Source organism: Neomonachus schauinslandi, chromosome 11 (genome assembly GCF_002201575.2).
Source record: "Neomonachus schauinslandi chromosome 11, ASM220157v2, whole genome shotgun sequence".
In the NCBI taxonomy this organism is placed as follows: domain Eukaryota; kingdom Metazoa; phylum Chordata; class Mammalia; order Carnivora; family Phocidae; genus Neomonachus; species Neomonachus schauinslandi.
Window position 1 is genome coordinate 16,002,366 of NC_058413.1, and position 19,130 is coordinate 16,021,495.

A 19,130-nucleotide genomic window follows, 5' to 3' on the forward strand; every position below is an offset into this window, starting at 1 on the left:
GGGGAGGGGACAGGGAGACACACCCACTGCGGTCCAGACAGGAAATGGCACTTTAATAGTAGGGGCCAGGGGGGATGGACCAAGCTGGGGCTACAGCCGAAGCAGCCAAGAGGCCCTGGCTGGCCCGGGCCCATCCAGAAGCCTCCTCTTCCTGCTGGGCCGGGGGCCCTGCCGCAGCGCTCTTCTTCCCTGGTGAGGCCCCACACGTGCCAGGGGCCAGCGTGCCAGCCACCCAGAGCCCACACAAGTGACAGAGGGGAACAGGGACTGCACCCCCACCTGCTGTGAAGTCCTTGGGAGGTGGCTGGGCTCAGCCGGGCGCTGGGGATGGGGGGGCGGGTGGGCACTGGCAGGTGGCATCGGCTTGGAGAGAGAGCCAGAGGCCCTGGCAGGGGAAGCGACGCCCAGGATGGGGCCAAGCCCTTGGCTCCTACGACGGACATCCTTCCTGGCCAGAGGCCTGCCCCCCCCAGCCCCGCTGCCTCCCAGGCCCTGGGCAGCCTGCTCTGTCCTCCATAGATGCATCTAGTCCCATATATTACAATAAACTGCATTTGCCTCTCCCCAGAAACCCCGCCCTCCCCCACCCTCGGCCAAAGGCCCCCACTTCCCCATCCTCGGGTGGTGACGGGCGCCCCTCCTCAAGCAGCGCCGCATCCCGTCAGCAGCCAGGTGTCCCTGTGCGGCCTGCGGGCCCGGGGATGGAGAAGGCGGGGCGGCGCGGCTACTCCAGGTAGATGTCTTCCGTGGGGCACGTGTATTCCACGAACTGCTTGTAGAACTGCTGGAATGCTCTCCTAGGAAGCAGGCGGACACCCAGGTGATGGGAAGAACCCCATTTCCACCCGCTGTTTTTCACCTGGAGCCTCAGGCTCCCGGGCAGGGCTTGGGCTCCCTGGGAGAGAGCTGCTCGCTCTGCTGTCCCCACGGGGTACTTCCTGCGTGACACTGCGATTGAAGGAGGGGCCCAACAGCCAACACGGTCGGGAGCTATGAGGCCACGAGGCGTGCAGAGCTGGGAGGGGGACTGGCGCGTGCTCTGGGGCTGGGTGCCCGGCAGGACACACACACACACACACACACACACACACACACACACGGGCATACCCCACGGACTCTGCCAGGGCTTTGGTGGACTCCTCGGACACAAAGACGTGGCAGGCAAACCGGTGGTCAGCGGGGTGCTTGGTGATGAACCCAAAGTACCTGTGCGAGGAGAACCATCTGTCTGAAGGCGGCGCGGGGGCTCAACCCCCTCCAGACACACTCGCAGACTCGCACCCCACCGACACGGCCCCAGGCCGTCCCCTCACACATCACTCTCTGTCCCCTCCCACTTACTTATTGTTCTTCGGATGGTATCCACAGAAAGAGATGTTTTTTAACTGGAAAAAGTGGCTACATTTATTCCCCTGCAGGAGGGAAATGAGAGGCAGAGTGTCATCAGCCAGCAGGGGCCACAGGTGGGAGATCTGGAGGGGGGCGGGCGGCCAGGGCGGTCACCTTGGCCTCTTGGGAATCATCAGCCTTGACGCCGATCTTCACGCCCCGCACGCTGATCTCTAGGACGCAGCTGGATGGCGGGTTAAAGTGCACGGTGAGCCGGCGGGTGGTGGCAATCTGTGGGTGAGGGGCGGGCATCAGGCACTGGGCGCCCCTCTCCCCAGGAGAGGGCGGAGGTCCCGGGCCGGGGGGGGCGCGGGGAACAGGCACCTTTTGCATAGCAGCACAGAGCACGTCGTTGCCCTTGTGGTAGGGAACCTGGACGGAGCCCAGGAACTTCACCCGGAACTGGTCCACCCAGTCGCTGGTTTTGGTCAGGGCTGGAAAGCAAGCGGGAAGTGAGGGCTGGCTGAGCCAGCACAAGGGGCCACAGTCCCCGGGTGTCCCAGCTCGGCCGGGCCTCCCTTTTCTTGGTGGGAGATGCACCTAACGTCCCCTTTGCCGGGGCCCTCCCTGGGGCTTTGAAGTCACCTGGCGGCAAAGGGGGAATGTGGCGGGGCCGGTGGCGCCGAGGAGGGGAAAGGACGCTACCTGCCATATGTTCCGGCTCCTTGGTGACCTCGATGGCGTAGTAGGCGGGGAAGACCCCCCGGGCGCCCGTGCGCATGTTGTAGGCCTCGTACCAGTAGTCCTCGGCCTGCAGCTCCACCAGCAGAGGGTCGTCCACCTCGAGCTCCAGCTCATCTTCATGTCGAGGCACAAACCTGCGCCCCCCGACAAGGGCAAGGAAGGAATTCACCCGCAGGGCCTCCCCAGCCGGGTCACCTGTCGGCTCCCCACCCAGCCCTGGGGGCACACGGCCCCCAGAGGGCACTGGTTCAATAAACCTCCGCAAAGTCTCCCGGGCCTGTGCTCATGCCAGTTCCCGGGGAAGAGCAAGATCACGCAGACGGGCACCTGCCGCCCAGGAACTTGGCTCAGGGAGGAGGTGCTCAGAGCCACTCGAGAACCACAGAGGTTAACAGGAAGTGAGCACTTCCCTGTGGAGGGCGGGCAGGGGTGTGCCTTGTGCGTGGTTGGGCATCATCTCTGCCGGGCCCCCTCCCTGGGCTCCGGCCCCCCGCCAGACGTGGGGCTCCGTCTCAGGCTCTGGCGGCACGGCCAAGGCCACACTGCCCTCAATTCCGCCAGGGTGGACCCTGGCCCCCTGGGGCTGAGTGGACGGATGGACACCACCGTGAGCGCTGGGTCTAGGCCACGCAGGGACGGCAGAGGCCGGGACGGGTGGCCCCACTGTTGCCTGGCCGGCCCAGCCTGCGGCTCTTACCTGAATATGGCCCGGTGTGTCTGCTCCCGCTCCTCGCCGTTGATGACACAGGAGAAGAGCCCGAAGGACTCTGCACCTGCAAGCGAGGGGGCTGAGCTGGAGGAGAGCCCACCCGCTCCGGCTGAGGTTTGGTGGGGGGACAGGTAGCAGGCTCTCAGTCCTGACACCTTTAAGCAGACGGGCAAGGCCACCGTCCAGGAACACCCTCGAGTCGGCGCTGCCCCATCCCAGGCCCCCACCGCGCCCGTGGCAGACTCACTGGAGGAGCGAGAGCGGCCGCTCATGAAGACGTTCAGGAACTTCTTGGAGAAGTGGACGTCGGGCTCGTCCGGCGTGGAGTCCTCGGAGAGGCAGGCGGGGGGCCGCGGCCGGGGGGCCTCCTCGTACTCCTCCCCGATGGCCGACTCGTAGGGCGAGGAGACAGACGCGCAGTTGTCATAGACGGTGGCTGAGTCGCTCTCGTCGCTGTAGTCTCCGAAGCACGGCCGCAGGCTCACCAGCTCCAGCTGTGCGTGCTCATCCACCACCAGCGTGTACTTGACCGAGTCGTAGGACAGGGCGCTGGTGTCCGAGCTCAGCGAGGCCCGTGGAGGCGGCGGCGGCTCCCCGAGGCTCCCCCGCCACCCTCCGCCCGGTGGCTCGGCCCGCTCGGGGGACGACAAGCAGTCGAAGCCCTCGTCCTCCTCACTGATGGAGGGGTGCGGCCGGCCCGCCGTGGAGGGGTAGGCCGCAGGGTCTGGATCGGAGCTGACCGACATCCGGCTCTCGGCTGGCGGCAGGAAGGCAGACGTGGGCTCTGCAGGGTCCGGCGGCCTCTGCACTGGCGTCAGGTAGATCTCCTCGGTGGCCTCTAGCCGCACGTCCGCCTGGTAGTGGATGCGGTCTCGGTGCGCGTGGCCCCGGCTGCTTGGGGGGGCGGCGGGGGGGGCGCCGGGAGGGGCCATCTGCGGGGCGGTGCTGCGGCGGCAGGGGCTGTCAGTGGAGGTGCCTCGGTCCTTGGTGGTGGCGGGGCTGCTCGGGGGCGGCAGCTCATCGCTCAGGCAGATGTGCTCATGTGGAGGCGTCTGCTCCCCTGGAGGGCAGGCAGGTCAGCGCTCGAGGCAGGTGGCCTCGCCCTTGACTCCCAGGCCACCTGCGCCCTCCACTGAGCACGGGAAGGCTCCCGGGCGCTAGGCCACGGTGGGCTCTGGGGCCAGTGCTCTCACTCCCGTCCCAGCCGACTTCAGATGGGCCTGCTCAAGGCTGTGGGATGGGCGGTTTATCTCACCTCGGCAAGATGGAGCCTGCCGGGTTGCTCTCTGCAGGGGAAACTGAGTCAGGGCAGGGGGAGGGCCAGGTTAGGAAAAGGGTCCTGACTTACCGGTCTTCAGGGGTGAGGATGACCGAGACACCCGATCCTGCCAACTGTGCTTCTTGCCCAGAGAATTATTATTCAGTGTGTCCTGTACAGAAAACAAAAGGCCCTTGTGACAGAAGGCGTCAACAGTGCCCGGCACAGGGAGGCCCTGGCCCTGCCCCCATCAGGCCATCCCTCGGCCATTTGCTGCACCCCCCACCCCCAGACATACACACACACACTTGCCAAGGGCCTCACCCCCAACCCTTCTTGAACAGCCAGGAGAGGTGGCAAATCAGAGCCCTCTCAGCCAGACCTAATGGCTCTAGACGGCTCTCCCTCCTGGCTCAGGGAAGCTGGCCAACCCTTGGGGAGATGCTCTTATCAGCCTCAGCAAAGGTGGAGAAGACCAGTATGTGTGCTGGTGAGTGGAGGAGGAGAGGGGGAGAAGCATGAGCCGTGTGAGGACAGAGCCAGACCCCCAGTCCCAGACACGGGGGCTTTACGTGGTAGATGCTCACTTCCAGCCAAGTCCTGGGACTCAGGAAGCTATGGCCTAGGGAAGGGGCAGCGATATTCTAGGAGAAGCTGAAAAAAGGACGAGGAAGGGTCTCGCAGCAGCTGGCCTGGGGGGCCGGGATGAATCATCCAAATGATGAATCAATAGCATGGCTCCCCCACCCCTCTAGGAGCACATGACTGAGGAATGACAGATGTAGTCGTCAGCAGCCTTCCTTCCTGGATCTCCCAGGCCGCCCATCCCACATCGTTGGTGCCCTGGGACCCCTCTCCACCATGCCTACAAACAAGGCTCCCCACAAACGATTTAGGCTCCCTCCCCTGGGAACACACTCATAGGCCCTCACATTCAGGAGTTTGGCTGCCAAAATCCACCCCAGAGGATTCTGGGAAAGGGACCAATCCTTTGCCTGCAGCCCCTGCACCCTCCACCAACAGCCCCACCTCCCTGAGTCCCTCTTCTGTACCTCTCCTGACTGGGCCTGGAAGACAAAGGGCCACAGCCTGGCTCTCTCCCACCCTATTCAACTCTCCTTGGCATCCAGCCACCCAGCCCAGGGGCCCTGGGCCCCCAACTCAGCCAAGCAGCTCCGCCTCCCATGCCTCTTCCCTGCCTTCTGGGAATTCCCAGCTGCCCACATCTCGAACTGCCTGCCTGCCCACCTCTTCACAATTCCTCATGACCTTCCCCCAGCAACGACCACTGTAGATGCTCTTTTCTCCAGGCCTGCTTCTGCCCTTCACCAGGACCCCCACACCCTAAAGGAAAAACCTTGCCCCAGCCTGAGGTCCCAAGCTCCAAACCCTTGCGACTAGCCCTCAAAGGTCTGTTCTGCCCTCCTTAAGCCCCCACTGTTCTCCTTACCCAGATCCTTCCACTGTCCCTCTCGCTCCCTTCACTCCTTCAAACACTCCTCAAGGGTCCAAACCCTGTCGGCCCGACCTGGCCCCTCTCCCTCAAGGCAGATCCCACCTGCCCGCAGAGACCACCTCCCCTGGGCCCTCCCCCTTGGGAAGTCTCACCAGGCCGACTTCTCCCCGCGCCCGCCCGCGGCCCCCTCTCCCACAGCCCCTCCTCGCTCTTCTAGCCCGCGGGCCGGGGCTGGGCCGCGAGTTGCTCGGCGCCCCCCACGCCTCCGGCGCCCGCCCTCAGGGCGCCGCCCCTTCAGCCCCGCCCCACGCTGCCCGCGCCTCACCTGAGACCTCGGCACCTGCGGGAAGAGGTTGAGCGTGGTGGGCCGCTTGGGCCGATACGTGTCCCCGCCGCCCTGGCCCTGTCCCTGGCCGCGGGGCGCGGGCTCCTGGCGGGGCTCGGCCTCCGGCGGCCCCGCTCCCGGCCGCCGCGCTGCGCGCTCCTCCTCCTCGTCGTCGTCGTCCTCGGCGCCGGGAGTGTCCCCCGCCGCGTCGATCAGGTCCATCTGCAGCATCTCGGCCTGCAGTCGGCTCCCCGCGCCGCCGCCGCCCCCAGACAGCAGCCCGGCGCGCGGGGGCTGCGCGGCGCGGACGGAGGGGCGTCAGGGGGCGGGGCCGGGGCGGGGCCGAGGCCGCCGCGCACCGGCCCCCGCCCGGGCGAGTCCATTACCTCGGCCGCAAAGGGGGAGGTCACGGGAGAGAGGCAGGGGGCCCGGCGAGAGGGGGCCGCGCCCTCCCGCCCCCCGCGAGGATGCGCGAAACCGACTGCTCCCCAATCTAGTCGGCGCCTTTGGCAGTCCACACCGTCCCCTCCCCACGGTGCCCGCCTTCCTGACTCTCTGCACCCTCCCTTTCCCTTGGCAACGGCCAGTGACCTCACCGGGGTTGTAAGCCGAGCCCAGAGTGAGGTCACCGCTGTTGCCATGGGGACGCAGGGTCGCCAAGGAGTTCGGGCCCCATAAGGGATGGAGGTGGGGGGAGGTTAGTATTTGAAGGGGGCAGCGAGGAAAACTGGGAAAACATTCTCAGCCAGGCGGAGGATGGAGGGAGGGCGGCAGTGCGAACAGGAGGACCTAAGCGCGGCCGGAAGAGGGGTGCCGGGGGGAGGGGCGAGGGGGGCACCTCCCACCCCACGCGGCACCTGTTCACAGTCCGAGGCCCCTCCAACCTGAGGTGTTCCCTCAGGCCATCCTAAATCTCGATAACTCTAGTCTAGTTTCAGCTCTGCCACTAATTCCCCGGCACCCTGGACAGATCCCCTGCCCGCCCCCCACCCCGCCAATCCCTCACCAGTTAACTGCCTCCCAGCTTCCCAGGGAAGTGAGGACTCACTGGCAACAGTGTGTGAAAGCTCCCTAGAGCTTGTCTAAGGCCCCACAGGGTACACCTCCAGCTAGTACTGCCTCAGGGCCCTGGCTGGTCGCAGGGACCACCCTCTCCAAAACTCTGCTGGTGTGTGTTGGATGAAGGGGTGGTGTGGAATTCCAGAACAGGTGTGTGACCTTAGGGAAGCTACCTCAGGGCCCTGGGACCATTCCCCACCCTTGCTGGCCTGGCCAGAGCGGGGAGGGTTGGGGCAGGGGGTACTGCAGGGTCATCCTCACCCCTTGGTTTCCCCCTGCCTGGCAGAGCTTACAGAATCTCCGTAACAGGCAACAGGAGGTCACCCGGAAGCAGGGACCCCCCCCCACCCCGGCCCCCCGGCTCACACGTCAGCTCTCCTTTGCTAACCGTTCTCCTAATACCACGTCTGCTTTGGCCACCCACCCTGCTGGGGGCTGCCAGAAGCTCTGGGCTCTGCAACCTAGTCCTGTGCTTTGCCTCCTGTTTTCTGGCCAGTGGCCCCTTCTTCCTGTTCTGAAAAAGACACAGGGGGATCCCTGTCTGACCCAAGCTACCCAGATGCTGAGGACCTCCTGGCAGGATTCAGAACTCAGGGAACGGACAGAGCCATCTGTCCTCTGACAAAGCCAGCAGCCCAAAAGCAGCGGCAATGCTGGGTTAACCCTCCGGACCAAGGAGGGTGTGCAGGGCTGTGTGGCGTGGTTTGGTGCAATGGCAGCTGAGGGAGTGCCTTGGCTCTTTTTCTCCTGTCCCGAAGCACTGCAGAGTCCACCAGACTCCACCCTTGCTCTGCCTCAGGCCCTCTGCCAAGGCCGCTCTGGAAAGGGTTTAGGGTAGTCCTGACCCTTCCTTTAAGCCTGGCCCTAATTGCTACTGCCCTCCATCTGAAGACCTCCTGCCCTTTCCCTTCTTGTGGGCAGTTGAGGGAGCTGCCTCTTGCCTTGGCCCCCCTGGCAAAAACATCCAAAAACTCCTGATGGAGCACTTCATTTCATGAGGATGCCATATAGACCCTGAAGGCCCTTTTGTAGATACGGGGATGCCTTCACTCCTGTCCCGACCCACCCTGTCCCCCACTGTCCTCCCACCCCCGGGGCTCCTGAGAGTCGGCTCTTACCCGCAAGGACAGAGTGTCTTTGCACTGCAGGCTGATGCCACACTCCTCGGTGATCTCTGAGAGGTCTTCATCCTCAAACTCCTCCAAGCTGATGTCATGGGTGAGCCTGGTGAGCACAGGAAGCCGAAGTTACCAACCCAGGGGCACTACTTAGCCCACCGAGGTCTTCCTAGTACCTCTTCCAAGGGGTGGCCCCTTGAAGGCAGATCACAGCCCCCAGAGAATGGGACTTGGTGTCCACCCGCACCGAGGCAAGGGGTAACAGGCAGGGAAAGGGGAGGCTTCAGGTTATTCCCGCTCCTCCTGGCTGGGAGCTATCCATTCTGTTGCCAACCAGGAGGCAGTGCCTGGAAGGCCCAGCTGGTCAGAGCCTCAGCTCAGCCAGAGAAATGCCTCCCAGGGTCAGGGCAGGTACCGAGGCCAGTTCACCCCTGGAGAATGCAGAGTTGAGAAGCGACTCCAAGGGATACCTGGAGTAGGGGTTCCCCGTGCAACCCCTGCAGCGATAAAACCTGAGGTGCTGGCAGAGGCCCCTCCCCAGCCTCAGGAGAGTGCTCCATGCCCCCAGCCCAGGAAGACAAAGCCTCTTGAGCCCTGGGAGCAAGTGAAAGGAAATGTGGCGTCAATGTGGCGAGTTTCAGCCTGTTCCATGAGAGACTACACCCCCCCATTCTGGGTTCTTCATTTCATCTCTTCAACCACAAAATCGTTTGCCCAGAGCACAGACCCTGGACAGAAGGCTGCAGAGGGCTCAAGGAAGGCCCGGAGTTGGGGCTAGAGGTGTCGTGAGCTCGGGGACAGACCAAAGCACATCGGCACCACAACTCTAACTGGCTGTGCCAGAACCCTCTCCCCCCGCCCCCCAGGCCAGCGCTGTGCCCCCAACCCCACTGCAGCGACTGTGGGCTTGTCCCCAGCACCTGGCTCACCACCAGCCCCGGGCACTCCACTTGGCTTGGTGTGGCTGGGATGTTTGGGAGAATTCTGTTGGAGGAAGTTGGGGCCAGTTCTGAGCCTTTTTCCAAATAAGACCAGGAGATTGAGGCACACAGCAAGGGACACCCAGGAGTCCAAGGTCACCCGGGAGAGGTGGTGGCCCAGCCCCCAGGGGGACCTAGGAGGCGCACCCCCCGCCTCTTGCCTCAGTCAGACCAAACAGAGACCCAGAGCTCCATGGAGCTGCCCCCCCAGGCGTCCCCCCCACCAATCCCTATATGCCCTACCAGTGCTCCCACTGATCCTCCAACCAGCTGTCATTGTCTGGGCTCGAATCCATCTTCAGCACCGACTTCATGGAGAGCCCTGCCCGGCCGGGGGGCTGCAGGGCCCCAGGGCCACCCTCTCATGCCCAGAAAGGTTGGGAGGCCAGGGCTCAGGGCAGGGCTGGGGCCTCGGGCCTCCACTGCCTGGGCCTGCCTGTCTGCATCCTGCCCGCTGCAGAACCCTGGGGAGCTCATTAAAAATAGATGGGCCAGCAGAAGAGGCAGTGGCTGCTGACCCGGGCCCCAGCCCCAGCGCTTCCCAGCCCAGCCCTCAGCTGCAGGCCACTGCCTTCCCAGCCTGGCGGCCCCGCAGTGACGCTGAGGCTGAGGCTGAAGCCGCCCCTGGTTGCCACCTCCCCCTCGGGATCAGGTTACTGCAATCGAAGCCACCGGCTCCACCTGCCCTTCTAATGCCCCTGTCGGGGGCTGCGGTGGTCCCCCTCCCTGGCCCAGGCTCATAAGCAGATGGCAGAAATCTGGGATGTCTCCCCCCAAAAGCCAGCCCTGATCTGCTTTAAAGGGCCAGCATCACATTCAGGGTGCCTGGTGATAAGATGGGGGGCTTCTGAAATTCTCCATGAATGGATGCCCCCATCCACACGGCAACATGCTCAGCCCTCACACCTCCTCGGGGAGGCTTCTGTGGGCCCAGGCAGCATCCACACAGTGGCGGATGACCGAGGAGGGTCTGGACTGCCTCTCCCAACAAGCTGGGTGCACGACAGAACCCTGCCACCTCCCCAGAGTTTCATCCTTCAGCACCCAGGACGTGCCTATGGGCACAGGAGGCTCCATAGCCGGGGCTAAGGGCAGACCAGGTGTGGACCTCTCAGGGCAGGGCTGGAAGGTAAAGAGCTTTCTGTCACCGTGGAGTGCCATCCACAGAAGCTGGCAGGCCCCGGAGGGAACAGCAGAGAGGGCTTCTGACTAGGATGAGGGAGCTGGACAGATGAGGCGCTCCTTGAGGCCGGGGAGGAGAACCCAGTGGCTGGCACCAAGTAGGTGGTCAATACAGCCCGGTTGCCTGGACAGTCACAGAGAAGGCACTCCTGGGACTCTGCCAGCATCAGGGAGCTGCAGGGTCACAGGGCATCTGACCCAGAGGTGCCCTCAGGTGCCCCCTGCTCTGCCAGAAATCCCTGCACACCTCTGCACCTCCTCCTCCTCTCTGCTGGGTCCTGGCCCAGCTCCTGTCTCTGCAGCCCCAGACCTCCCCACTGGCCTGCTCACCTCAGTGCCCCCATACCGGAAGCACTCCACCCCATCCACCACCCTGCAAAGCTGCCAGAAACACCACCCTTTTGCCCCCCTTTTGCCCACAACCCCCTAAGGTTCCCTGCTAGTGGCCGACCCCTTGGCTTGGCATTCAAGGCCTCCAGCTCTGGGTGTGGCTGCCTGTGCCTCCTGCACCTGCCTCCCCGGGCTCTAGTCCAGGGCTTGCTTCTCGAGCTGTGCTTGCTGGAAGAAGGTTCAGTTAAGCCCACTCCTCCAGGAAGCCCTCCTAGCCCCCCTGTGCTAGTGCCTTACAGCCCGCCTGGCAATGTTCATTGGTCCCCGGGCAAGCCCTCATTTGTGGCTGGTGTCACCACCTGCGTGGACGCAAGGCAGTGTGGGGGGACAGACAGCACCAGGCCTCCATCAGACACCCCACCAGGCTGCTTCAAAGGTGGATGGAGCTCACGTTGCCCACCCTCGTACCCAGCAGGTGCGGCACGCGGGCCCCCACCTGCCCGGCTCCAGCTGGACCGCATGCTCCTGGAGGCTAGAGCTGGTGGGGTATCTTGCACACGCGAGGCCCCGAGTACACGCCTGCCAGATGTTTGTCGGCAGACAGCCTTAGCATCTGCCTGCTCCTCCCCAACCACAGTGTTCAGGGCAGGCCTGCAGGGGAGCTTTCTCAGCTCGTCCCTACACCCTCAGCATTACCCTGTATCCCACGGCCCGGGACGGCAGGTCTGGGGACAGGCAGGACAGCCGTAGCCTCCTTTACAGCGAAGGGCACTGAGGTTAACCGGACGGTGGCGGGGGGGAGCATGGGCCCGGGCTTGAAAGCCCACACCGGCTTCCAGCTCCAGTGGGGCAGGTGAAGGGGGTTTCTTATCTGACTTTTTTCTCCTAAGTGCGGCAGGACGGCAGGACGGTCCCCGCAGCAGGCTTGGGGACGGGAGGCGCAGGATCAAATCCTGGCTCCTTCACTTGGCCGCTCCATTTCCTGAGTAGCTGTCGTGCCCTGGCCGCCAACTGGCTTCGTGCTCTGCGTCTCCTTCAATCCTCACCGCCACCTGGGGAGATGGTCTTATTTTGCCCATTTTGCAGATGCGGAGCCCTAAGGCTCAGACAGAAGGTGCCGTGAGGCTACCTATAGCTGCGTACCCCCTCAAGGGCGCCGCTGGGGATTCACAGAGCGGAGCGGTTGTGAGTTGGAGTGCTGTGAGGGGGTCACAAGCAAGGAACAAGGGGACGGACCGGTCAGGCAGTCGCCTTTGCAAGTCACCCCCCACCTGCCCTGCCCCTGCCCTTAGCTCCGCTTCTCCAGGCACTGGATGTTCTGGGGCTCTGTGGGGGGGGGGGGGGGGGGCTTCGTGGAGGGGAAGCTTAACAGACCCTTGGGCCCTCCGGGCTCAAGGAAGGCAACTGTGGGGAGGAAGGGAGGAAGAAGAAGCTGGAGGGGAGGAGGGAAGAGGGGAAGGAGGGAGGATGTCCCCTCCTGATCCCACCAGCCCACCTTTCCCCTGCAAACTGGAGCCCTGAGCACCAGGGGGCCGCCTCCAGCTGCATCACACAACCCCCCACAGGTCGGCGTCCCTCACCTCCAGATCTGGAGGCCTCAGCAGCAGCCTGTCCATCAGTCCGACCTGCTTGCCCGAGCTTCCCGAGGTCTCATCCAGGTTACCGTTCGGTGGCTCTGTGTCATGAGTTTGCTCTCCTGGGACCTCCCTGACCTCTGGAGTCTATCTTTACATTCGAGGTCCCCTCTTCCTGCATGAACTTCACCTCCTACTCTGGTGCCCCAGTCCTCTCTCCTGGCCAAGCTGGGTCCTCAATGCATTCTAAACATGCCGCCCCCAGTGCTCCCCACCTCTTCCTGCGATGAGCTCTCCAAAATGAACAGACCTGCCCTTGTGCGCGGGTGCTTATTCTGTGGCCTTTTCCCTTCCACGTGCCGTCACGTCTCCCTGCTCTCCTCGTCCCACCAACGGCAGCCTAGCCCTCTCCAACTCCTCCTCCCAGGAGTGGGCTGGGTTAGGAGTGCGTGCAAAGTAAGGGTGACGTGACAAAGGCCTTAGCGGAGCAAGGCCGAACCTGAGCCAGTCTTTTGGCTGTCCGGAGGCCATTCCTGTCTCCCCATTGCTGGCTGGCTGGAAGCGGCATCAGGATGCCCCTGAGGGGCCCTGGGTCCCAGCCATGGTGCCCACAGGCTGCTCTCACGACTGAGAGCGTCTGTGGTTCCAGTGTCCAGCCTGTCCCTCTGCGGCCCTGTGCGTGCTGAGCCGACAGCTGGCTCCCAATGGGTTCTCAGCTAGGCAGGTTCCCCATTTCCCGCTGGCCCCCCTACAGGCCACTCTCCACCGGGCAACCAAAAGCAGCATCTGACACGCGAATCTGGTCTGGTCACCCCTCCCCAGCTCAGGATCCCCTTAGTAGCTTTCCCTGGCCCTTAGGGAAAGGGGCCCAAATTCCCTGTGGCCTGAAGCCCAGGAGGGCCCCCCCTCCACTCTAGGGTGTCATCGTCGCTCCCCCGACCCTGCCCACCCCCCTCCAGCCCCACCAGCTCCCTCAAAGCCTTCCCTGACTTCCCTGACCAGGTAAACAGCCCTGCTACTGGCTCTCTTAGGCGCACCTGCTGGGGTTTCTGGATCCCTGTGATTATAGCTTTGGGTTCTGCCACCAATGTGGGGCTCCCGTGGAGGCAGCTGGTCCACAAGGCAGGACCATGTCTGTTTTGATCAACAATGTGGTGCCTGGTAGCTACTTAATAGATGTTGACTGGGTGAACCAAAGATCCTTCTAAATTTTCCCCTTAAAATTCTCTAAGTCAGTTGTCCTTCCAGTCCAACTTTCTGTGTTCCCACCTACGTCAGAATCCAGGGTAGAATGTGCAGGTGGGGTGGGGGTGAGCCCTCAGCTCTGAGTGGACACTGGGGTCAGGCGAGGTTTATTCCTCTAGTCTCTACCTCCCTCCCTGACCATGTCCACGCTGGAGTCCTCACCAACGAAACGCTGAGTCCAACCCCGGAAACAAGTCCTCAGGGCCAATCCCTACTTGGGGTTATAATGTGTCTGATGGGTTTATAGCGCTTGGTGCTGATAATGTAGCCGAAACTCTGGGATCCAGTGATTTGGCTTTTGAAAAGCTGCCCTGAGAAAACAATCCCACATGTGGAAACCTTTATACCCAAGGATGCGTATTTTGCATAACTGCAGACTGAAAACAACCAAATAGCTCAGCACGGGGGCTGTCGGGGGTTGGAATATCACCCAGTCTCTCGGACGAGCGTTATAAAGCCTGGGTATGAATGTGGAAAACGGCAGCTGGCATAACGAGCAAAGGGAACGGAGGACCCCATGGTTTCATGTGAGGAATCACACAGCAAGAAGCACGAACATGGACACGCCTGTGAGACCTGGTGGAACCTGGGGAGATCTGTTCTCCTCTGCTCCCCCCGAGAAGCTTTCTGGACTGGGTCATGCCAGCCTGGCCCCAGGCTCCCACTTGGGGTCTGGGGCTGCTGGCCCTGTCGTGGAGCGCTTTCCTGAGGGCAGGGGGCCCTCGTGTTCCGCTTGGCACCGACTCCCTACCCTTGTTCCAATGTGCGCAGAGAGCCCGGGCCCCGGGACACTGCCAGGAGGAAGGGGACGCAGGGCAGAGGAAGAAGGATGGTGCTGGCTGCTCTGGGTGCCCGGACGAGGCAAGGCCTATGGTCAGGGATGGGAGAAGACTCTGGGAATGAATACAAGAGGAGGGCCAGGGGACAGAGACAACATCCTAGAATGGGTAAGAACCCCTAAGTGGGGATGGTGGCAGTGACCCCATTTTGTAGGATCCGGGGGGGGGGCGCCCCAAGCCAAGAATCCAAAGACCGACTTCAAGGCTCTGACAACAAAGAGGCGGGGGGGCGGGGACCCTGCGTGGTCATGTCTGGGCAAGTGAGGCAAGTCAACACCCTGGCCCCACTTTGGGGGTTCGCTAGGAGCACATTCTACCCCGGATTCCTCAGGGCTCGGAGTTGGGGGGAGGGTGGCTCCAGCAGCAACAGCGGTTCCAGAACCCCTCCCCCAACCGAAACATGGCTGCTGGAACCAGCCTGGTGGCCACGTCCTACACCAGCTCCCTGCTCTCTGCTGCCCCCTGGGTAGTAATGTCCTCTCTGAGGCTTTCGGGGCCACCTCTCTAAGCTGAGACTCCCAGGGTCTCTGGCCCCAGCCCCATCCTCTCCAGTGAGCCCAGGCCCCCAACTCCCTGCCTGAATGCTCCAGTTGGGTCCCCAGTGGCCACCAACCCCAAACTCAGGAGGTCTACTAAGTTCGCCTCCCTGCCTGCCAAGCCTCTCATCTCCCACAGGGCAACCCATCTCCAAGGGGCCCAGCATCATCCTGGACTCCTGCCTCCCCAACCCCTTCAACCAGATACCTCACCCAGTGGGCTAACCCTCCCATCCCTGAAATCGTCCTCACGTCCTCTCCTGCCCCTTCTTGTCACACGCAGGATGGCCATCCTCCCGGTGGTCTCCCTGCCTGCCTGGCCATTCTCTACCTAGTGGCCGGTGTGACCTTCCCAAGACAGCGATCCAATGCTGCCATTCCTGCTAAATCTCTGCCACTGCCCACTGACCCGCAGGCCTGGGCTCCCCTGGGCTTCTGGCCTCAGTCACTGTCACACCGGCCAGCCTGTCTGGTAAGGCCTCGTCTGTCTGTCTGACTCCCCTCTACACCTGCATGACAGTCAGGCCCATGGCTGTGCCTCTGGAGCATCTGTCCAGGGAGCCCGCCGAAGTGCAAGTATTTGTGGAGGGAAGTGAAGCAATGGCCACGTGTGTACGATCCCGTGAAGGGACAAACGAGGAGGTCTCTGCGCCTCTCGGTGGCCACATCTCTCATCTGCAAGGCAGCTTGGGGAGGTCGAAACCACACCATCCGGGCAGCCACGAGGCCTGGGGTCTGCCACTCATGCGCTGTGTGTTCTTGGGGAAGCCACTCACCCTCTCCTGCCTCCTCCTCAGTAAAGGGGAGGGGGCGGTCGGGATGAGCCGATTTCTGGGGTCCCCTCATCCACAGCTCTCCTCCCCCACGTCCAGAGCCGACGGCCCCCTGTACTTTCCCTGAGCATCCTTCGTCCCTCCCATATGGCCCGTCCCACCATCCCTCCCCTTTATCCCACCCCGCCCCCAGCTCAGTGTAGCCAAAGGCTATGTTTCTAAAGTCTCTTTTCTAGAGTTTTCCTTCTAATGAACATGTATCACTTGAATTTTAAATTCTCTCTCTCTCTTTTTTTTTTTTAAAGATTTTATTTATTTATTTGACAGAGAGAGACACAGCGAGAGAGGGAACACAAGCAGGGGGAGTGGGAGAGGGAGAGGCAGACTTCCCATGGAACAGGGAGCCTGATGCGGGGCTTGATCGCAGGACCCTGGGACCATGATCTGAGCTGAAGGCAGATGCTTAACGACTGAGCCACCCAGGCGCCCCTTAAATTCTCTCTTCTAATTTTGTAAGTTACACAAGTAACCTATGCTCCTTGTAGAAATAAGTCAGATCATAACAGCAGTGTGTCAAATACGTGAAATCCCTCCCCCAGCACCACATCTACAACTACAGGTAACTGACTGGAGTGTTTCTATCATCAGAAGGGAAAAAAAAGAAGAAGAAGAAGAACACCTATCTATTTAAACCAACGAGCAACAAACGGACGCTCTCTCTCCAGCCTCCTCGCCCACAGTGTGCTTACTCCCTGCACACACTCTCCCCCTACTAGTCCCGGGCTCTCTTTTCAGGGTGGCCCCGAAATCAGACTACCTGCATCCAAACCCCAGCTCTGCCACTTACCTAGCCTCTGGAGGCCTCAGTTTCCTCAGCTGCAAAGTGGGGATAATAGTAACACTCTGTTTATATAGCTCTGGTGAGGATGAAACGCTTTTGCGCAGAAAGCCCTTGGAGGGGCGCTGGGCAAAGTGAGCGCCTCCCAGGGACCGGCGCGTCCCCTCCTTATCCTCTGACAGCACAGTCTGTTACTCTCTGAGCTCCAGGAGGCCCTCGCACACCTAATCCTGGCATAATCAACCAGTAAGGCATTCTTGAGCACCGACTCTGTGCTGGGCACTGCGCAAACCAAAATTTAGGTATTGTGTCCTCTGCCTTCTGGAAGCGGACAGTGGTGCGGGGGGCGCACGCGTAGTAACAACCAGAGCCCTGCACGAACGCAGCTCTCCACGGCCCTCGAGACAGCCAACACGTGCTGTCGCATCCGGGTCCCAGGACCGTCCTGAGCGGGAGCCAACCCTGGCATCGTAGAGAAGAAACAGGGGCTCAGGGGGTTAAGTGCCCAGTCTTGGGGCACAGGGCCAGGAAGGCTGAGCCAGACTGCAAACCCGGGCCAGTGGGATCCATGACCCGACCAAAGAGCCGTGAGAGAGCAGTAACCACCCAGGGTTAACCCGAGCTGGGTGAAGGGCTGTGTGGGGCAGGACAAGGGAAAGGTCAGCGGGGGCTGCTGGAGCAGGCAGGGCGGGCCATGTGGGGCTGGAGACACTGCCCTTACTATTCCCAGAAGCTGGCCTTGTCCCCACAGCCAGGCCACGGTGTCCTGGAGGGCTGGCCCACGCCTTAGCCTTGGCGCACTGCTGTTCTCGCCCACCTGGCCCCGACTGAACACTCTCCCTGGCTGGTGTCCACTTCATCGGTTCCCCTCACTAAAGCATCCATGATAACCTGCACCGTCACTGGGGATCTGGAAGCAGGTAGAGGGAGGCAAGGCTGTCCTTTGGGCCCGAGACAGGGCCTGGAGGCTGAGTGGCCTGAACACACACAGACAGTCCCAGGCTCTGACTTCCTCGGGGGCCCTCAGGCAAGCCACTGCCTTACTGAACCTCAATCTTGTCATCTACAAAATGGGCAGACTGATACCCACGCCCATGAGGGTAAACGAGCCTGCACTGGGAATGTTCTGAACAGTAATGAGCTATATAAATGCTCACCAGCATGGAGGGCAGACACTTGTTGAACACCGACTTGATGCACACTAAGGAATCAATATTAATTAGCTCACCTGACAGATGGGACTGGTGGGTCACTCAGCTAGAAAGTGGTGGAGCTCAAATTTGAACCCAGGTTCTTCTAATCTGTTCCACTGCAGAGGGGCCTCCTGGTAGGCAGACAATATTTGCCTCTCGGCATCGCGGGTCATGCCAGGGGGAACCTGTCTCAGACCTCAGCCTAATGACCCAGAGCACCAACCACAAAGGCCCCAGCCCCAGAGCCCTCACGCTTGGCCTCCTCCATCTGGTCCCCTCCCTCTGGTCTTCCCGGCTCCTCAGCTCAGGGCCTCAAGGGAGGTTTCCAGCGCTGATGATGCCATTAGAGATCCCCAGGGGTCCCTACCCACCTGAGGGCCAGGGAGTCAGCAACCCCTTGGTCAGAGTGGGGCTGGCGCCAGAGCCCAGCTGGGACCTGGCTGGGGTGAGGGTCCCAGGAGAGGGGAAGGCGCCGGCTCATTAGATGGAGAAACAATGGGGTAAGTCTAGGCCTCCTCTGAGGCTCTGGAGCAGTTACATCCTCGTCTTCCTCCTCTCCAAACGGGGCCAGGATTATGATGGAGGGATATCCATCCCTTCCCCACAACATCCACTGTCCACTTCTCTAAAATCCACCTCCCAATACCAGATAGTGGGCAGAGAGAGGGGTGAAGAGGAGCTCAGAGCATGGTCCTGGGTACTTGATCCAGCAGGAAAACCTTCCACCCAATGTCCTTGGCTACTCCTGGGCTGTCCAAACCAGACTTCCCCAACCAGAGCCGGGCGTGGAGTCTCCTGCTTGAGACTGAGCCTTCTGCACCTGCACACACCTGACCAGGTCAGTGCTTGCTCAGATCTACAGAGCGTCCTGGCCATGCCAGTCTTGGGAGTTAGGCCCCTCTGACCAGACAGGGCTGGGGGAGGGGCCCACGACTTCCTCCTTCCAGCACCAAGGTTGTCAGTTGCCCCGAGAAACTGGGACCCACGAGGCACCCCAGGCTGCTCCCATCTCTATTCAGAAGCTTTCGGACTGGGCATAAGCAAAGCCTTAGCCTGTCTGCCTCCTCCGGGATCTCAATCCAGACCCCAGGCCCTGCCGCAGTCCCAAAGTGGGGGAGAAGGAGGCCTCCGCGCCCCCTCCTCCAATTCCAGCTCGGAATCTCCTAGCCTAGGACGTGGAATGGCGGAAAGAGCTGCACCACTGGCTATGCAGCGGCTATCAGCCTGGACTTGAGGCTGAGGGGGATTTCTGGGGACTCTGTCCAGGGAGGAGACCCCATCCCCACGCCGCCCTCGTTCTCGGGATCGGTGTGTGTGTGTGTGTGTGTGTGTGTGTGTGTGTGTGTTGGGGGCTGGGGACTGGGGGCCGGGGTGGGGGGCGGCGCGGAAGCCGGAGCAGATCAGCCCGGGCTGAAGGGCGGGGCGCGGCGGCCGGGGACTCTCACCTGAAATTGGGCGGCGACGCGATGTGCAGCCCCAGGAACGGGGAGGCGGCAGGCGGGGACGCGGCTCCCCCGCCCAGGCCGCCGCTCTCTCGCTCCGCCATTCTCCGGCACAGCCCTGGCCATCCGGGCGGAGCGCGGCGCAGAGGCGGCGGCGGCGAAGGCGGCGGCGGCGGCGGCGGCGGAGAGGAAGGAGGCGG

The 19,130-nt window shown here is 62.3% G+C and overlaps 1 protein-coding gene across 2 annotated transcripts in view; it reads right to left on the bottom strand.

Moving 5' to 3' along the window:
• Positions 1-42: 42 nt before the first annotated feature.
• Positions 43-19,130, bottom strand: part of MAPK8IP1 (mitogen-activated protein kinase 8 interacting protein 1) — a 22,396-nt gene continuing 3,308 nt past the window's right edge. Inside the window, exons 2-13 of one of the 2 annotated variants that reach the window (XM_044919597.1) lie at positions 18,934-19,035; positions 7,999-8,104; positions 5,822-6,115; positions 4,131-4,212; positions 3,030-3,842; positions 2,771-2,846; positions 2,035-2,207; positions 1,714-1,823; positions 1,504-1,620; positions 1,342-1,412; positions 1,108-1,206; positions 43-797 (exon numbers count right to left, since the gene is read on the bottom strand). In XM_044919597.1, coding sequence (XP_044775532.1) covers positions 725-797; positions 1,108-1,206; positions 1,342-1,412; positions 1,504-1,620; positions 1,714-1,823; positions 2,035-2,207; positions 2,771-2,846; positions 3,030-3,842; positions 4,131-4,212; positions 5,822-6,115; positions 7,999-8,104; positions 18,934-19,034 — 2,115 coding nt within the window. In that variant the 5' untranslated portion in view covers position 19,035 and the 3' untranslated portion in view covers positions 43-724. Of the gene's footprint in view, positions 798-1,107; positions 1,207-1,341; positions 1,413-1,503; positions 1,621-1,713; positions 1,824-2,034; positions 2,208-2,770; positions 2,847-3,029; positions 3,843-4,130; positions 4,213-5,821; positions 6,116-7,998; positions 8,105-18,933; positions 19,099-19,130 lie in introns of those variants that run through there. The other variant, XM_044919596.1, reaches the window with a different exon arrangement.